Source organism: Pteropus alecto, unplaced genomic scaffold (genome assembly GCF_000325575.1).
Source record: "Pteropus alecto unplaced genomic scaffold, ASM32557v1 scaffold71, whole genome shotgun sequence".
NCBI classification, from domain to species: domain Eukaryota; kingdom Metazoa; phylum Chordata; class Mammalia; order Chiroptera; family Pteropodidae; genus Pteropus; species Pteropus alecto.
In genome coordinates this window covers 8,814,001-8,827,941 of record NW_006433024.1, presented here as the reverse complement: position 1 = coordinate 8,827,941, position 13,941 = coordinate 8,814,001, and the positions used below count along the sequence as shown (strand labels likewise).

The 13,941-nt window shown below is 32.6% G+C and overlaps 1 protein-coding gene across 1 annotated transcript in view; it reads left to right on the top strand.

The window, feature by feature from the left end:
- Nucleotides 1-13,941, top strand: part of DCDC1 (doublecortin domain containing 1) — a 370,803-nt gene that overhangs the window by 9,500 nt on the left and 347,362 nt on the right. The window contains exon 2 of the mRNA XM_025044147.1: nucleotides 9,013-9,182. Within this exon, the coding sequence (XP_024899915.1) occupies nucleotides 9,019-9,182 (164 nt within the window). The 5' untranslated portion in view covers nucleotides 9,013-9,018. The remainder of the gene's footprint in view (nucleotides 1-9,012; nucleotides 9,183-13,941) is intronic.

Sequence of the window (13,941 nt, the reverse complement as noted above, 5' to 3'; positions counted from 1 at the left end):
TCTCAAAATTTCTACCTAAAATGGATTTATGTCTTGTCCCAGTGCAGCACCACTTAGTCGAAGCAACAAGTCGTTTAAGATCCTTAGGGGACAGAAAAGTCAACAAGGTTGGAAAGAAAACTAAGGAAATAAATTTTTTAAATTTCAGAGAGCTCAGTGGGAGCCAAAACAAAGGAGGCCAAGATTCTTGACTAGTCATCAATAAAGATATTGACTGTTCTGAAACAGTCCTCAAAGGAGAGATGTGTCAGCAGCCATGGGTTTAGCATTGAAGCCAGTTTTTAAATACTTTTCTTCTTAAACCAGTTTTTTCTATACTCGATTGGAGAATAGAATAAGAAGGCTTACAATACTGAAATAGATTATACTGTTCACTTTTTACTTGATAATATAACCTGTCATTCTGTCAGAAAAAGAAATTAAGTTCATCTGGCATATTTGGCTTTTCAAATACTATGTTGGTTGTTTTCCAGTATTTTATGAGCTTCTAGGTGTTACTAATTGACTGTTTAATTTGTTATTGCATGTTCCTAGGTTAAACTAAGCTGTCTAATTACCAAAATCATTTTCCTTTCCTTTTAAAGATGGGTATTTTCCCTTTTGCAGTCTCCAGGGACATTTTTCCATCACTTTAAGATGGTGAAAGCAGAGAGAAATGGTTAAAAGGTTTGGTTAAAAGGAACTAGGAACAAAAAGATGATATTCATTTTTTCTTTTGTGGTAGTCACATCATTCCTGTGACCTATTCTATTTTGATAGTCATAAATATTTGACTAATATTTCAATTCATTCTTTGAACTTCTTAAAGTTTACATTTACTTTTCCTCACCTGGGGGTGGGGGTACTGATTTCTTTTCAATAAAAATGTAGTCTTGTGTCCCGGCTTGATGAGAATGTTCCTCTTGCAGGCTAGTTAAGTCAGCCCTTAGACATTACAATATATAGTTTCTTTATCAAGGAGCAAGCACAAGGTGAGCCCTACAGCACTGTTTTGTCACCTCATATTTGGCACCCTGCCTAGATGGTGAGCTTTAAAAAATTTTTAATTCTCACTCTGGAAGAATTTTACCTAATAGTTGTTATTGAAACAAATTGGAAGTCCAAATTTATGTAATCAGATTTGAAGGATTTATTTCCCAGTAATAACTGAGCAACTTTCCTGTTCTGTTTCAGTGGCTTACCAATACGTTTCAGTAGATTTCAAACTTCATGTCATGGTTTATAGAACTGCTTCCCTCTCCAGCCCTATAAAATGTTTGTTAAGCCCTCTTGAGCAATAAGTATAAAATTCAGAACAGTTTATCAACGTACATTCTGGTCTTCTAGGGCAGCGGTCCCCAACCTTTTCGGCACCAGGGACTGGTACTCCTATGAGAATCTAATGCCTGATGATCTGAGGTGGAGCCGAGGTGGCGATGCTAGCGCTGGAAGTGGCTGCAAATACAAATGAAGCTTTGCTCACTAGCCATGCCATGCACATCCTGCTGTGCGGCCGCGGGTGGGCTTGGGGATCCCTGTTCTAGGGTACCTGTAAACAGGAAGATTGTATTTTAATAGAGAGGAGTAAGAAAAGGACTCTTTTCATTCCAATTCAGTACATTGGCATAAAGATTTTTAGACCATTTATTCAAGTAGTAGCTCATGGGTTAGCGTTAAACTTCTCGGGCTTCTTTATTATCAAAGGGCTTTCAATTTTCCATGGTCAAGTGCTATATTTAATGTACATGAATAATAAATTAATGCAAATAAAAGGGAATTTAATGCTTGAGAGGAAAAAAAATTTATGCAATTTTACACTTACAAAAGAACTGACCATTAAAGTAATATAGAATGAAAGAAGTTTTTTCCTGTGTTCATTTTAGAAAACTGAAATAACCTTAAGATTTCCCATATGGCATTTCAAAACTTTTTTGAGCCTGCTTCATTGCTATGTAATAATTTTTTATTTCTAAAGAATTAGGTGTTTCTCTCTCTAAAATGGGAGCTAAAATAGGGGTTGAATAATCATTTACCTAGAAAATATGCATATTTATGAAAAGAGTGTATACATTTGAAAAACTGCATGTATTTTTATGCTCCTATTTACTTGTTACTATGGCAACCACCACACTGCCTAGTATTTATGTTGTCTAAGATTCAGAGCACCTATTCAAAAAAATAAATATGCCCGAACCATGTATTGTATTTACTTCAGTATTTAGAAAGAATATTTACTCTAATGCATATTTTTGAAGAAAAATAGCAATAAATAATGTAAACTTCAGTTTGGCTTAAATGGTATCTTTTCCTGTAGTACGTTTTTTAAAATCAACATAATTACATTTTTCTTTTCCTCGTTATAAAAATCAGAATAAAGAATAGAAATAATGAATTTTAAAACTCATGAGTCAATCTTGAAAGGTAGTCTCTTGATTTTTCTCTTTTTTTTTATGACTTACTATTTTGATTCATAACAAATTTCTGAACGAGAGCACTTAGGCAAAACACTTAATGCTAGCTACATAAATCGGAAAATCTAAATAGTTTGCATTTCTGATTACAGATGGTTCTTTAATGTCTATGGACAAAAGACTTATATTTTGTATTTGAAATGAAAGGCATGGTTGCTATTATTTTTCTTAGTTTAATTATTTAAATTGTTTTCTGACATGTGTGATACATAAATATAATTTCTTAATGTTAAACATCAGGATGGAAATCATGAAGCATAAAATCAGACATGTTTCATGTCACGTATTACCTGTTAAGAAAAACTGCAATACAACATTTAAGTACAACAGAATAGTGAGCATATTGTCTCTGATACTTGTAAACAGGATGGATCTGCAGTTTCACAGTTTATGTTGACAGTATCTTTGTGGGAAATGTAATTATCAAATAAATTATAACATGTCTTAGTATTAAGATTATTAATAGTAATTTTAATTGCCTTTTTCAAGATAATTGGATATGTTCTCATCAGTATATGGGAGAGGTGGCATTGGGCTAATTAGATAATTTGAACTCAGTTATCTTTAAAATATCTAGAAGTTTAACATATATAGTCTATATTTTAGGAATTTCTTCTTTTAATTAAGTGGTTTTCTGAGTAAGATTAAAATAATTTGCAGTTCCTAAAGTCTCACTGATTATCCCTTGATATTTCTCCTTGAGTATGAGAGATAATGAAACATTTAGATAATGTTAATTTTAAAAATTAAATTTTCACTACCAGTTAGAAAATTACTCTAAAATTAATAAGATTAAGAAATAATATTTTACTCCAGTAATGGGTGCTGTTAGATAGGCTTTTATATGCTATATCTGGTAGTTTTAGAAATTGGTACATTTCTGAAAAGCAATTCAATTTTGAAATATACATCATCGGCTATAAAAATTATAGTGTTCATACACTTTGATCCAGGAATTTAACTTCTACAACCTCTTAAAAAACTATTTAATAGTACAGTCATAGGTATATAGAAGAACCACAGCTTTATTTACAATTGTAAGCATTTGGAAGCATTTGGAGTAACTAGCTAGGATGTTACCCAAGTAATAAAAAAAATTATGTTCTCAACAAATATTGGATGACATAGGAATATTCTCATTAAGTGAAAACAGCTGTATATAAACTACATTTGATATGGTCACACTTTTGTTTAAAGAAAAGACTATAAAATCATAGAGGAAACTCTGAAATATTCAAAATTACAATAGTGGCTAACTCCAAGGATAGGAGATTATATGGGATATTTTTAATACTTTTTTTCTAATCTTTAACATGGGCATTTCTATAATAACTGCAGTTATTATTCAAAACGTTTTTAATAAGGAAAGTTAATTAAGACTGTTTACATTGATTATGGTGAAAATTCAACTAGTGGAGGAACCATACTGACTTGTTCAACATTGAATCTACTGTCTTTTTTTTGAAGTCTAGAAATAGTAATAAATATTTAGTGAATGGATGGATGATAGATAGGATCAGAATTAGCAAAGTGGTTTTAGGGAAAATACATTTCCAGGGCCACAAAGATGCCTTCTTTTGTTTAAGTAAACCGGATTTGTTTATCATAACAATGGGTGACAAGATAAAAAAGTGATAAGAATATGCAAGAACTGCTCTGCTAAAACCATAGTTTTAGTATCACAGAATAAGGTAAAAGCTAGGTGGCTGGGTTTATTCTAGTACATTTTGTTACTATAGTTGTATAATTATAGCTTTAGAATAAAACAAGCAAGCAACACCTTTTATTGTTGAAATTCCAACAGAAAAAATGAAACATTAAAACATTAAAAACATTAGCTCTTCTTCAAATAGTTGGAAATTTTACATCCTTTCTTTTTCTTCTTAAACTTTTATTTCTTCTGCATTTCTTCCATTGAATTTTATCTTTTATGCTTGAGAGTCTTTTATAGGCCACTCTATCATACAATAACAACAAACTTAAAAATGTCCTGTGACCATAAGGTTACAGTAGGTATTGAAAGATATCCTCAGGATTGAGTTTTTATTACAATTATTTTTAGTACACAGTTATTCAAAGCAGCATGAATATATCATCATTTTTTATATTTATTAAATGTAAAAAATAAAATTTATTGGAAATGTATATATTGATATAGATTGATTGGGGACACTTACAGTTTCTTCATTAAAGGACTAGTGGAGTTGTCCCTTGGTTTAAAGACCCTGGAATAGGCATAAAAGAAATGCCTCTCTTTTGTAAAATGACAGGATGGAGACTTTCTGAGGACAAACTCTAGTTGGATTAGGCAGCTTCTTGGGCAGATGCATTTTAGGAAAGCATATATATGGAAGGGAAAGATCTGAAATCGATTTGCTTAAAACTATCCACACTTGATTGCCCCTTGGAGAGTCTCCTGGTACTATTTGTTATTGGTACTTAGTGCCCCAACTTGAAGACTGTCAAGCCTCTCCTCTTCAGTTGCTGAAACACAGTACCTATTGTGTGTGAAACACATCAACTTTATAAGTGACCACTATTCTTAACTCCATTTTACAGGTGAAGAAACTGATACACAAAGAGGTTACATGATTTGGCAGAAGTGTCACAGCTAATGAGTGGGTAGCAGGGATATAAACCCAGACACTGTGGCTCCAGAGTCCAGGGTCGTAACCACTGTATAATCGAATGCCTTTTTAAAAAAAGGGTGGAAAGCAGATCTAAAAAAGGAATGGGCATGAGAAGAAAGCTTATATTTATATAAAGTTGTTAAGAGATGGGAAATAAAGAAAAATAGTGCTTTTTCAGTATGTCAGTGAATAAACTATGAACGAGTTAATAAAACATAAGGCAGTGCCTTTATCTGTACTCTACTAGAATATCAGTATTTAGTGTCAGTCAAATTAAAATTAACACATTTTTATTTCTTTAATTTCTAATTAACAATTAGTTCTCATTTAATTGGTAATGTGCAGGAATGTTATCTGAAAATCTCTTGTATTCTGCGTATTCTACTTAATCTGTTAATCTGTTCTACTTTTAGTGAGGATGACACTGCTTTTATAGTAACATTAAAGAAGAATATTGCAGTTAATAATGGTAATGATTTCACACTTACATAACTCCTTTCACCTAAAAGCTTCCCCAAACTATTTTACATCACTAAACTATTGTACCAATCACTAAAATGACTACCTCTTTAGGTGAAGATTAGGATTGTAATTATGCATAAATAAAGAGTAAAATTATTGCTATATATCAAGAGATATTTTTGCATAGTTCAGTGAAAATCTTGTTTTTGAATAATTAGATTATATAATAAACATATGAGCATAATCAAAGGATTTTATTCTACAAGGTGATTTACTCTCTAATCATATGATTTTGCCTTGCTGTATACAGGTGGATTTTTCATTTATAACCATTCCCTAGTTAGGAAGGACTTCACTTTTCAAAGACGAGAACCTCAGCCCTCCTATTGTGAGAAGCTTAAAGTGGGAGGGAGAGAGTGAAGGCCAACAGCCCTTTGGTCTCTAATTGGAATATCAGAGGAGTGCTGGGCAGAGAAAATTACCTTCTCTTATTAAACTATGCAGGGAGAAATACCTTTTCTAGTTTTGATATAGTTTCAGATTCATCTAACTTACTAAATATCGACCATGTGCCAAGCACTGTGTCACATGCTTTCATGTTCATTGTTTTAATTCTCATAACCATGTGGATAACCCAGTTTTGCAAATGAGAGGACTAAAACTCAGAAAGGTTCTAATACCCAAAGTCACATAGCTAGTGGCAGAGGAAGACATGATCTTTCTCTTATGTATTACAGGTATATATTCTTCCATAATACTTGTGAGCATAAGTTATATTATAGTTCTTTTATTCTTCCATATGTTTAATTAGCATCATACTATACTCTTTGAGCTCCCTGTGTCTTATAGATTATCTAAGAACCTTACGAGTTAATCAGTGTTCAAAAGAGAAATCCTCCAGATGCCCTCTTCCAAATGAGGAGGAGACCTGGTGGTGTTCGGTGTGTTTGTTGGTGCTAGAGGTACGGTTAGTGTTGCTGTGGTTGCCTTAGCTTCTTGCTGTCCAACATCACTACTATTGCATCCATTCTATTGCATCTATCATCTGACTGGCTCTGCTGGTCTGTGCTTAAGGAAGGTCATTCCAGCTCCAGTTCTTAGCTCAGTTTTGCAGGGAGAGGGGAGAGGAGAGATTGATTTACTTTAAGGAATTGGTTCGTGTGATTATAGAAGCTTGGTGGGTCCAAAAGGCCCAAAGCCACAAATTGCTGGACTCTTAGTTAAATTTAGATTCCAAGCCATCCTAGCGATCTTCCTATTTCCTTGCTGTAAGCCAATACCATATATTTTAGGTTCTTGAAAGCAACTTAGTTCAAGGGATATCAGGAGTTTCAGGATTAGGTTTGACGGCAACGACCCAAATTAATATTCTTTTGAACAAGTTAAAAGTTTATGTTTCACATAAAAATCTGAAGGTAGGTAGTCCTGGGTTCATATGGTGCTTCGTGTTGTCAGAGATTCATACTCCTTGCCTCCTTGGGGCATAGTTTTCGTTCCCAGCATCGTATCAAAGCTAAAGATGACCAATCTAGTACCAGCCTTCTTCATGTTTTCATCCTAAGTAGCAGAAGGGAGGAAAAAGAAAAGCAAACTCATTTTCATGGATCATTTCCACTAACATTTCATTGGCCAGACTTGTTCATATGGCCCTACCTAACTACAAGGAAGATGGGAAAATAGTCTTTATTTTGGGCAGACATATGCCTCAGTCAAAAATCTGGGATTCCAGTATCATAACGAAAAGAAGGAATGGATATTGGCAGACAGTTGGCAGTCTCTGCCAAAGAGAATTTATAAAACTATTAAAAGGTATTAATATATGGATAAATCAGAGCAACTGATGTGCAGTTGTTTTGATATATTTGATGCATTCTTAACAAAGCAGCCAAAATTATTTTTTAAAGAAATTATGTTACTCCCCTGCACCAAATAGTCCATGGGTTCTCTAATTCAAAGTCCTATCAGTGTCCTATAAGGCCCGGTGTTATCTCTATTTCTATCCTCATCCCAACTACGTTCCCTCCTGTTCATCTATTCATCTACTCTTGACATTCCTCATATCTGCAGGACCTTCTCACTCTTTACTCTTGGATGTTGTATGGCTGGCTTCCTTTCCTCTTTTAAATCTTTGCCCAGATATTACCCCCTCAATGAGGCCTGTGCTGACATACCTATTAAAAATTGCAATTCCCTCCACCTCCATACACTCATCTGCCTTCCCCAATTAATTTTTTCCATAGCATGTATGTTCTAAGATCTTAAGAATTTACTTATTTCTTATGTTTATTATTTATCATTTGCCCCCACTAGGATATAAGTTCCAAAATTGCACAATTTTTTTTTTTTGCTTTATTCACTGAAAAATTCTAAGTGCCCAAAACAATGTCAGGTGCATTATAGGTGCTCAATAAATAATCTGTGGATAAATGAATGCTTTCATTTCAGAATATCAGTAAAAAATAAAAGTATTTTTTTTTTTTTATTACAAGTTATATCCTTCCCTTCGTAATAGTATGTCATGTTACCTTGGGACCCTCCTTAGGATACATCAGAAATGAGAGTATTTTCTGGCTATTTTTATTAACATTGTTAGTGGGTGACTATACCTTAGAAAGGACCCTGTAACATTCTTTGATATTATTTCTTAAGGGCCTATTGTTTTGCTCTTAAGAAATTTTAGGTTATGTGCACTACTCAAGATTTCTAGGCTGAAATAAGAGAATCCCAGCTCAAACTAGCTTAGGAAAAAATTAATCTGTTGGCTCACGTACCAAGGAAACTCCAGAGGTGTGGTTGTTTTCAATAGCTGGTTTCAGGGATTTAAATGTTTTCATTAGGAATCTCTATCTCTCACTTTCAGTTTCATCTGTTTTGGCTTCATTCTCAATGGTGGAGGTTAAATTGTTTTTAAAGCTAGCAATCCCAGAGAATACAGCACTACTTTTTTTCCCCCATCAGAACTGGGATTGAGCAATTGCTGTGTATGGGGAGGGCACTTTGATTGGCTAGTCTTGGACACACTCATTTCACTGACTGGAAAGCAAAGCCACATAATTTACAATCCCATCAGAATCAGGAGAAAGGTAGCATCCAAAAAGAAAAGGATGAAGGAAAGACACCCCCCCCGCCCCCCGCCAAAAAGCACTGTGCTGTACTTTTCAATAACATATTCCTCATGCTAAATTTGTTTGTATAACAAGTGATTTTCTAGCAAACAACAAAAATTGAAATACTTTGCAACTAATTATCATCTTTTTCTTTTCTTAAGTAGGATTATACCAAAGACAGATTTATGATTGTGTCTTCTTTTAGGCTCTTGTCTCTGTTTAACTCTAACGAGATTTCATATTTAGTAACTGCTATATGGTCTAGAACATGATGAGAAGTAAACTGTGATTAATGCCCACCCTCAATTTATAACCCAGGAGATTTTGCATTTTAAATTAAATAACAATTGTCCTCATTTTTAGCTGAAGATGGCAAAAATAGAAACAGAAGATCACAGAGCAGCACTTTCTCAGTCTTCTTTATCACCCATGACTAAAGCCACAGAAGTGTCACAGCAAAGCAACTCTGAAGGCATCTTCAATGGGGACAACGTTCACCCAATTTACAAGTATATTTCAAGTGATTTACCACAGTAAGAATATTATTTCAGTAGCTTAAACTGGCAATGGAGAGAAAGCAGACATTAAAATGCATATACGACCAAAATATCTATATCTATATCGATAGATATATATATAGATATAGATATAGATATATATAGAGAGATCTATATCTATATCTATATATATATACTCAAGATTCGGTGGAGATTATGATGTCAATAATAACTTGGAGATGTGTTGGGCTACAAAGGTTGTTGCCTGAATTAAAGTCCTTCAGTTTTTCCTATTTTATGGGAAGTAAAAAGATAGATGATGCAATAAACATAAATTATTCCTGGAACTCGACTTGGACAGGTAGCATACTGATAGTAACAATAATGGCAGGGCAGATAAGATTTACTATGTTTCAGTTAACCTGCCTTATATCTATCTAGTTCTCAAAACAACCCTGAGAGGAATATAGGGCAACCAGTATTTTAAACATCTCCATTTTACCTATGAGGAAACAAAAGACTTAGAGAAGTTAATTAGCTTAACTAAGATCACACAACTGGGAAGCAGAGAAGATATGGTTTGGATCCAAATGGATCTAACTCTACAACCAGAACTCTTAACTAGTATTTTCTACCACACTTCTCAAAAATACAAAGTAGAGGAGACAGAGGTATTTTTCCTGTGTTTTTTGTCTATTAGACAATGAAAGAATGAAAAATGTCCATCAGGAATTGATAAACTGATATTGATTGGCTAAATGTGATGCCATAGTCTTTATGCTAAATAGAAAATGTAGACAGTAAGAGCACTGAAGAATATATTTATAAGTTGGGGGTTATATTAATCTCCTTATAGAAATGCCAGGTCATACTTGTATCTCAGAACACTTTGATTGTTTTTGTGTGTGTCATTAAGTTTAGATGAACGGGAAATCTAGACTTTCAGCTACTCTCTGTTTTGTCTCTAAGTTACGAGTGCATATTTACAGTGTATGAGATCATTTACACAGTGTACTAGCTATATAGATAGATAATTTTTTGGAAATCACTATTCTGTAGTTATATTGCAGAGATATAAGTTACTCATGGTAGTGTTTTTCCCAGTAAGACAATGGAACAAAGATTCTAAATAGGGTTTTTAAGTATTCCTTTATACAAATGTCAATGCTAATATCATGTGTATTTGCATATTTTATTGCCTTTATTATTTTTTTTTGCCAATTTTTCTTTTCAAAATAGAACTACATTCACTTTTTGTTCCAAATATCTTTTATGCATTTTTAGATTTTTTTTTCTGTTAGAGATAACTAATTTCATTTATTCAGTTTGTTCTGCTTTTTTCTAATTTTCTTTGTTTGATACTGAGTCTAACTAATTTTTTGTTCTTTTAAAAAATATGTCAGTCTTTCTTTCTTATGCTGCTTTCCGTCCTCATGTTTAAATTTTATAGTTTGTTTCAACGTGTTTCAATTTTTTTGAATCCTAACTTCTGTGACTGTTGCCTGTGACCATCAACTTTGATTATGATGTACTTAGAAAATTAAGTAACCCTCCTCTTGGTGCTCAATGGAAAATCAAAGACAATGCCTAGAGGTCCTTTATTTTCATAAAATAAAATGATGAGTTTCAACCTGTAAAAGGTCAAGTTCATAAAGGCTAAGGGTAATCTAAAATCTGCTGGTATTGTGATTACGAGAGAGAGGGAATTTTCTCTATGAGTAGACATTTTCCCCCTGATTGAGGTTAAAACTTCTCTTGTCTCATTCTTTTTTTCCTTGCCGCCTTTCTTCTACTATCTTTGTGATCTTTGATGAGAAATAATTACTAAAATGTAGTCAATTTGTTGTTCCTCTACTTATATCACAGATGCTGTGCTTTTCTTCATTAATTAACATATTGTACATTTAACAAATATGCCCACATATATTAAATCCATTTATTGTAACCATACACTGATCACTTTATTCTTATGTTGTTATCTGATGCTGTTAATTTATTCTTTATTGTATTTACATCACCCACTCTTTTTTTTCCTCTCTTGGATTCATTCAGTGTTTCTCCTCTATCACTCTATGCTACATTTGTTTGTAACAGAGTGAAAACTGCTGTACCAGAATCCTTCCCCCAAGAAAACTAATCACCAGTGGTGTAAATGAGTTCAACATATTGTGCCAAAGGTCTGATTTTCCCACTTTATGACTTCCCATTAGGAGGTCAGATGACTGGAAAAGTCAAGCCTCATTCCTGTGGCAACTTCCAGGAAGGAAGCACAATAGAAAACTTTTCCTACCCAGCTGTAGTCTAATGTATTCCAGGTGACCTGGAACATGGAATTAGGCTTTAAGACATGGATGGAAGTATTATTTATTGGTAACAGGTATTTAGGGACTTTTCTGCCTTATTTATAGAAGATATCTTCAAATGCTAAATGGAAGATTTTCAAATTAAAATTGCATTTTAAAATTAAGAGAATGTTGTAAACAATATCTCTATCTCACATATACAATATTCTGTTTTAATGATTTTTAGCTAATGATCATCTAAGGGTGTAATTTTATATTTTTAGAATAGGAAGTTACAGTATTTTTTTTATCCTGATTCCAGCTAACTCGTCTTGTTCCCTGAGGGGGGCAAATTATTTTTATTATATTAAATGAGGACTTTGAACAGTTTTAAAAGTGAATTACCAAAAATTTTTTGTTATAGATTATCTGGGTTGCTTTTTCATAGACAAATCTTACTTTCAAGGAGACTAACCATGCATTATCTATTCACTCACTTTTTTATGTCATCTTAGTTATCTTGGATTTTTTTTTATTAAAAATTATTGAGGTTACATTGATTAACAAAATCCAATATATCCTGGATATTTTTAATTAGAATTAGTCTTAGGCTCTTTTTGAAATATAAACATTTGGTTATAGCATTTTTTCTGGGTACAATTTAAATTTAGTAATCTCATGCCAAAGATGAGCTATTAGCTCCCACTATGGAATGGAATGGGTAGCAGAAGGGAGTGAGCGGGGGCAGCAGCAGTGAATGAAGCAAGGCAACACCTCTATTTTTAACCTCTGTTACACATAATTTTTTTTCAAACTTTCCTTTAAGCTTTAAAAAAGAAACTCTACAGAGATAAACATTAATATATTATTTCCTTTAAAAATGTTAAAAGGCTAATCATCTCTTTTTGAAAATTTAAATTTCCTCTGGAAAATATATGTAATATTTTTTTTTTCCCTACATTTTAGATTTAAGATATACCTTATTTTCATTCTTTTGTACTTGTGCATAAGCAGAAATATTCTTTTTTTTTTTCCTTTCAGTGGGATGATTTATGCCCCAATACTATACTCAGATGGGTCCTTTATAAATTTTAGAAATTGTTCTTATTTAGATTTTCCTTCTACAAAAGTAAATGAGTTCAACTTAACAAACATTAAATATCTCCTAGAGGGTATATATGTAGTTTGAACATAATACATTGGTTATTATTCAGTCATTGCATTGTAAGTAAAAATTTGACTTGTATTATAAAATAACCAAAAATTGCTTTGCAACTGGGATACCCTTACCAACATTTCTAGGCCAAACTAGAATTATAATTTCTTCTGTTGTTGGAAATAAAATATGAAGGAATTGTTCACTTTATTATTAACTGTCTATGATGTATAAATCACATTTTATCTAAGAGTTGTAGGAAGTTAACTTATATCTTTAGAGGTTATTTGTTTCATCAAGTTGAGGGAAAGGTAGGATGAAGTTTAATAAATCTTTGTACTTTATGTACTCCAGAGATTTTATACAAGTTTACATTCACAAAACGTGTGGGGTTATTTCTTTTATTGGTTGCATTCCATTATTTTAAGCTGGTGATTTATTTTTGAATATACTTTAGGTCATTTTCCATTATGTTTACATTTTCTTATTTGTATTTATTCCAATTAGAGAGTTTAATTACCATTAAAATGGTAATAGGATAAAGATAAGTTTTACAAATGACAATATTAAAAAAAAAAACATAACTCTTCAGGAAGGTTTAAATGCCATAAGAATATAAAGCGAGAAATATATGCTTGTCAAATATACGGTATAAATAAATAATTTAGATGAAAATGGTTGACTACATTTAACAAAGAGACTACCAAATAATGACGGGCTAAAGAGTGGTTGTTAGATTTGATGTACTTCATTATATATTGTAAGTAATTGCTATCCATAAAAATTCTATGGCTTCTGTATAAAAAAAGGAGACATTTTGACAGGCAACACTGGTATGAAGCGACAGCAAGTACAAATCCTTGGCAACTGTCATTATCCTGCTGTTGAATTCACATTCAAACTGTGTGATAACTTAGACCTGCATGTTTGTTATTGAGCCATGATCTGTCAAAGTAGCCACACTTCCTACTTATGAATAGAATTATTAGCCACATGCAGAATTCTGCCATAGAAATCTAAACTCACCAAAGATGCTTTGTGTTTCAGAAAGGGAGGAAATAATAAATTCTATGTCAGTTGATGCTTATGATGACATTTCTAGTGAAATGTTTCTTATTAAGAAAGGTAGAATTTTTAGAAAACACCCTTTTTTACATTTTCTCTCATTATAAAATTATTCAAAATTTGTAAAGATTTTGAATAAAAACTAAAGCAAACATGATTACAAAGATGATTGTATGAGTTAGGCTCCTATTAGAAAGTAACAGAAAATTCAAATGAAAGTGACTTTAAAAATGAGGAACAGTCATTATCTCACATAACAAGAACTTCAGGACAATTCTAAGGAAATTCAGTG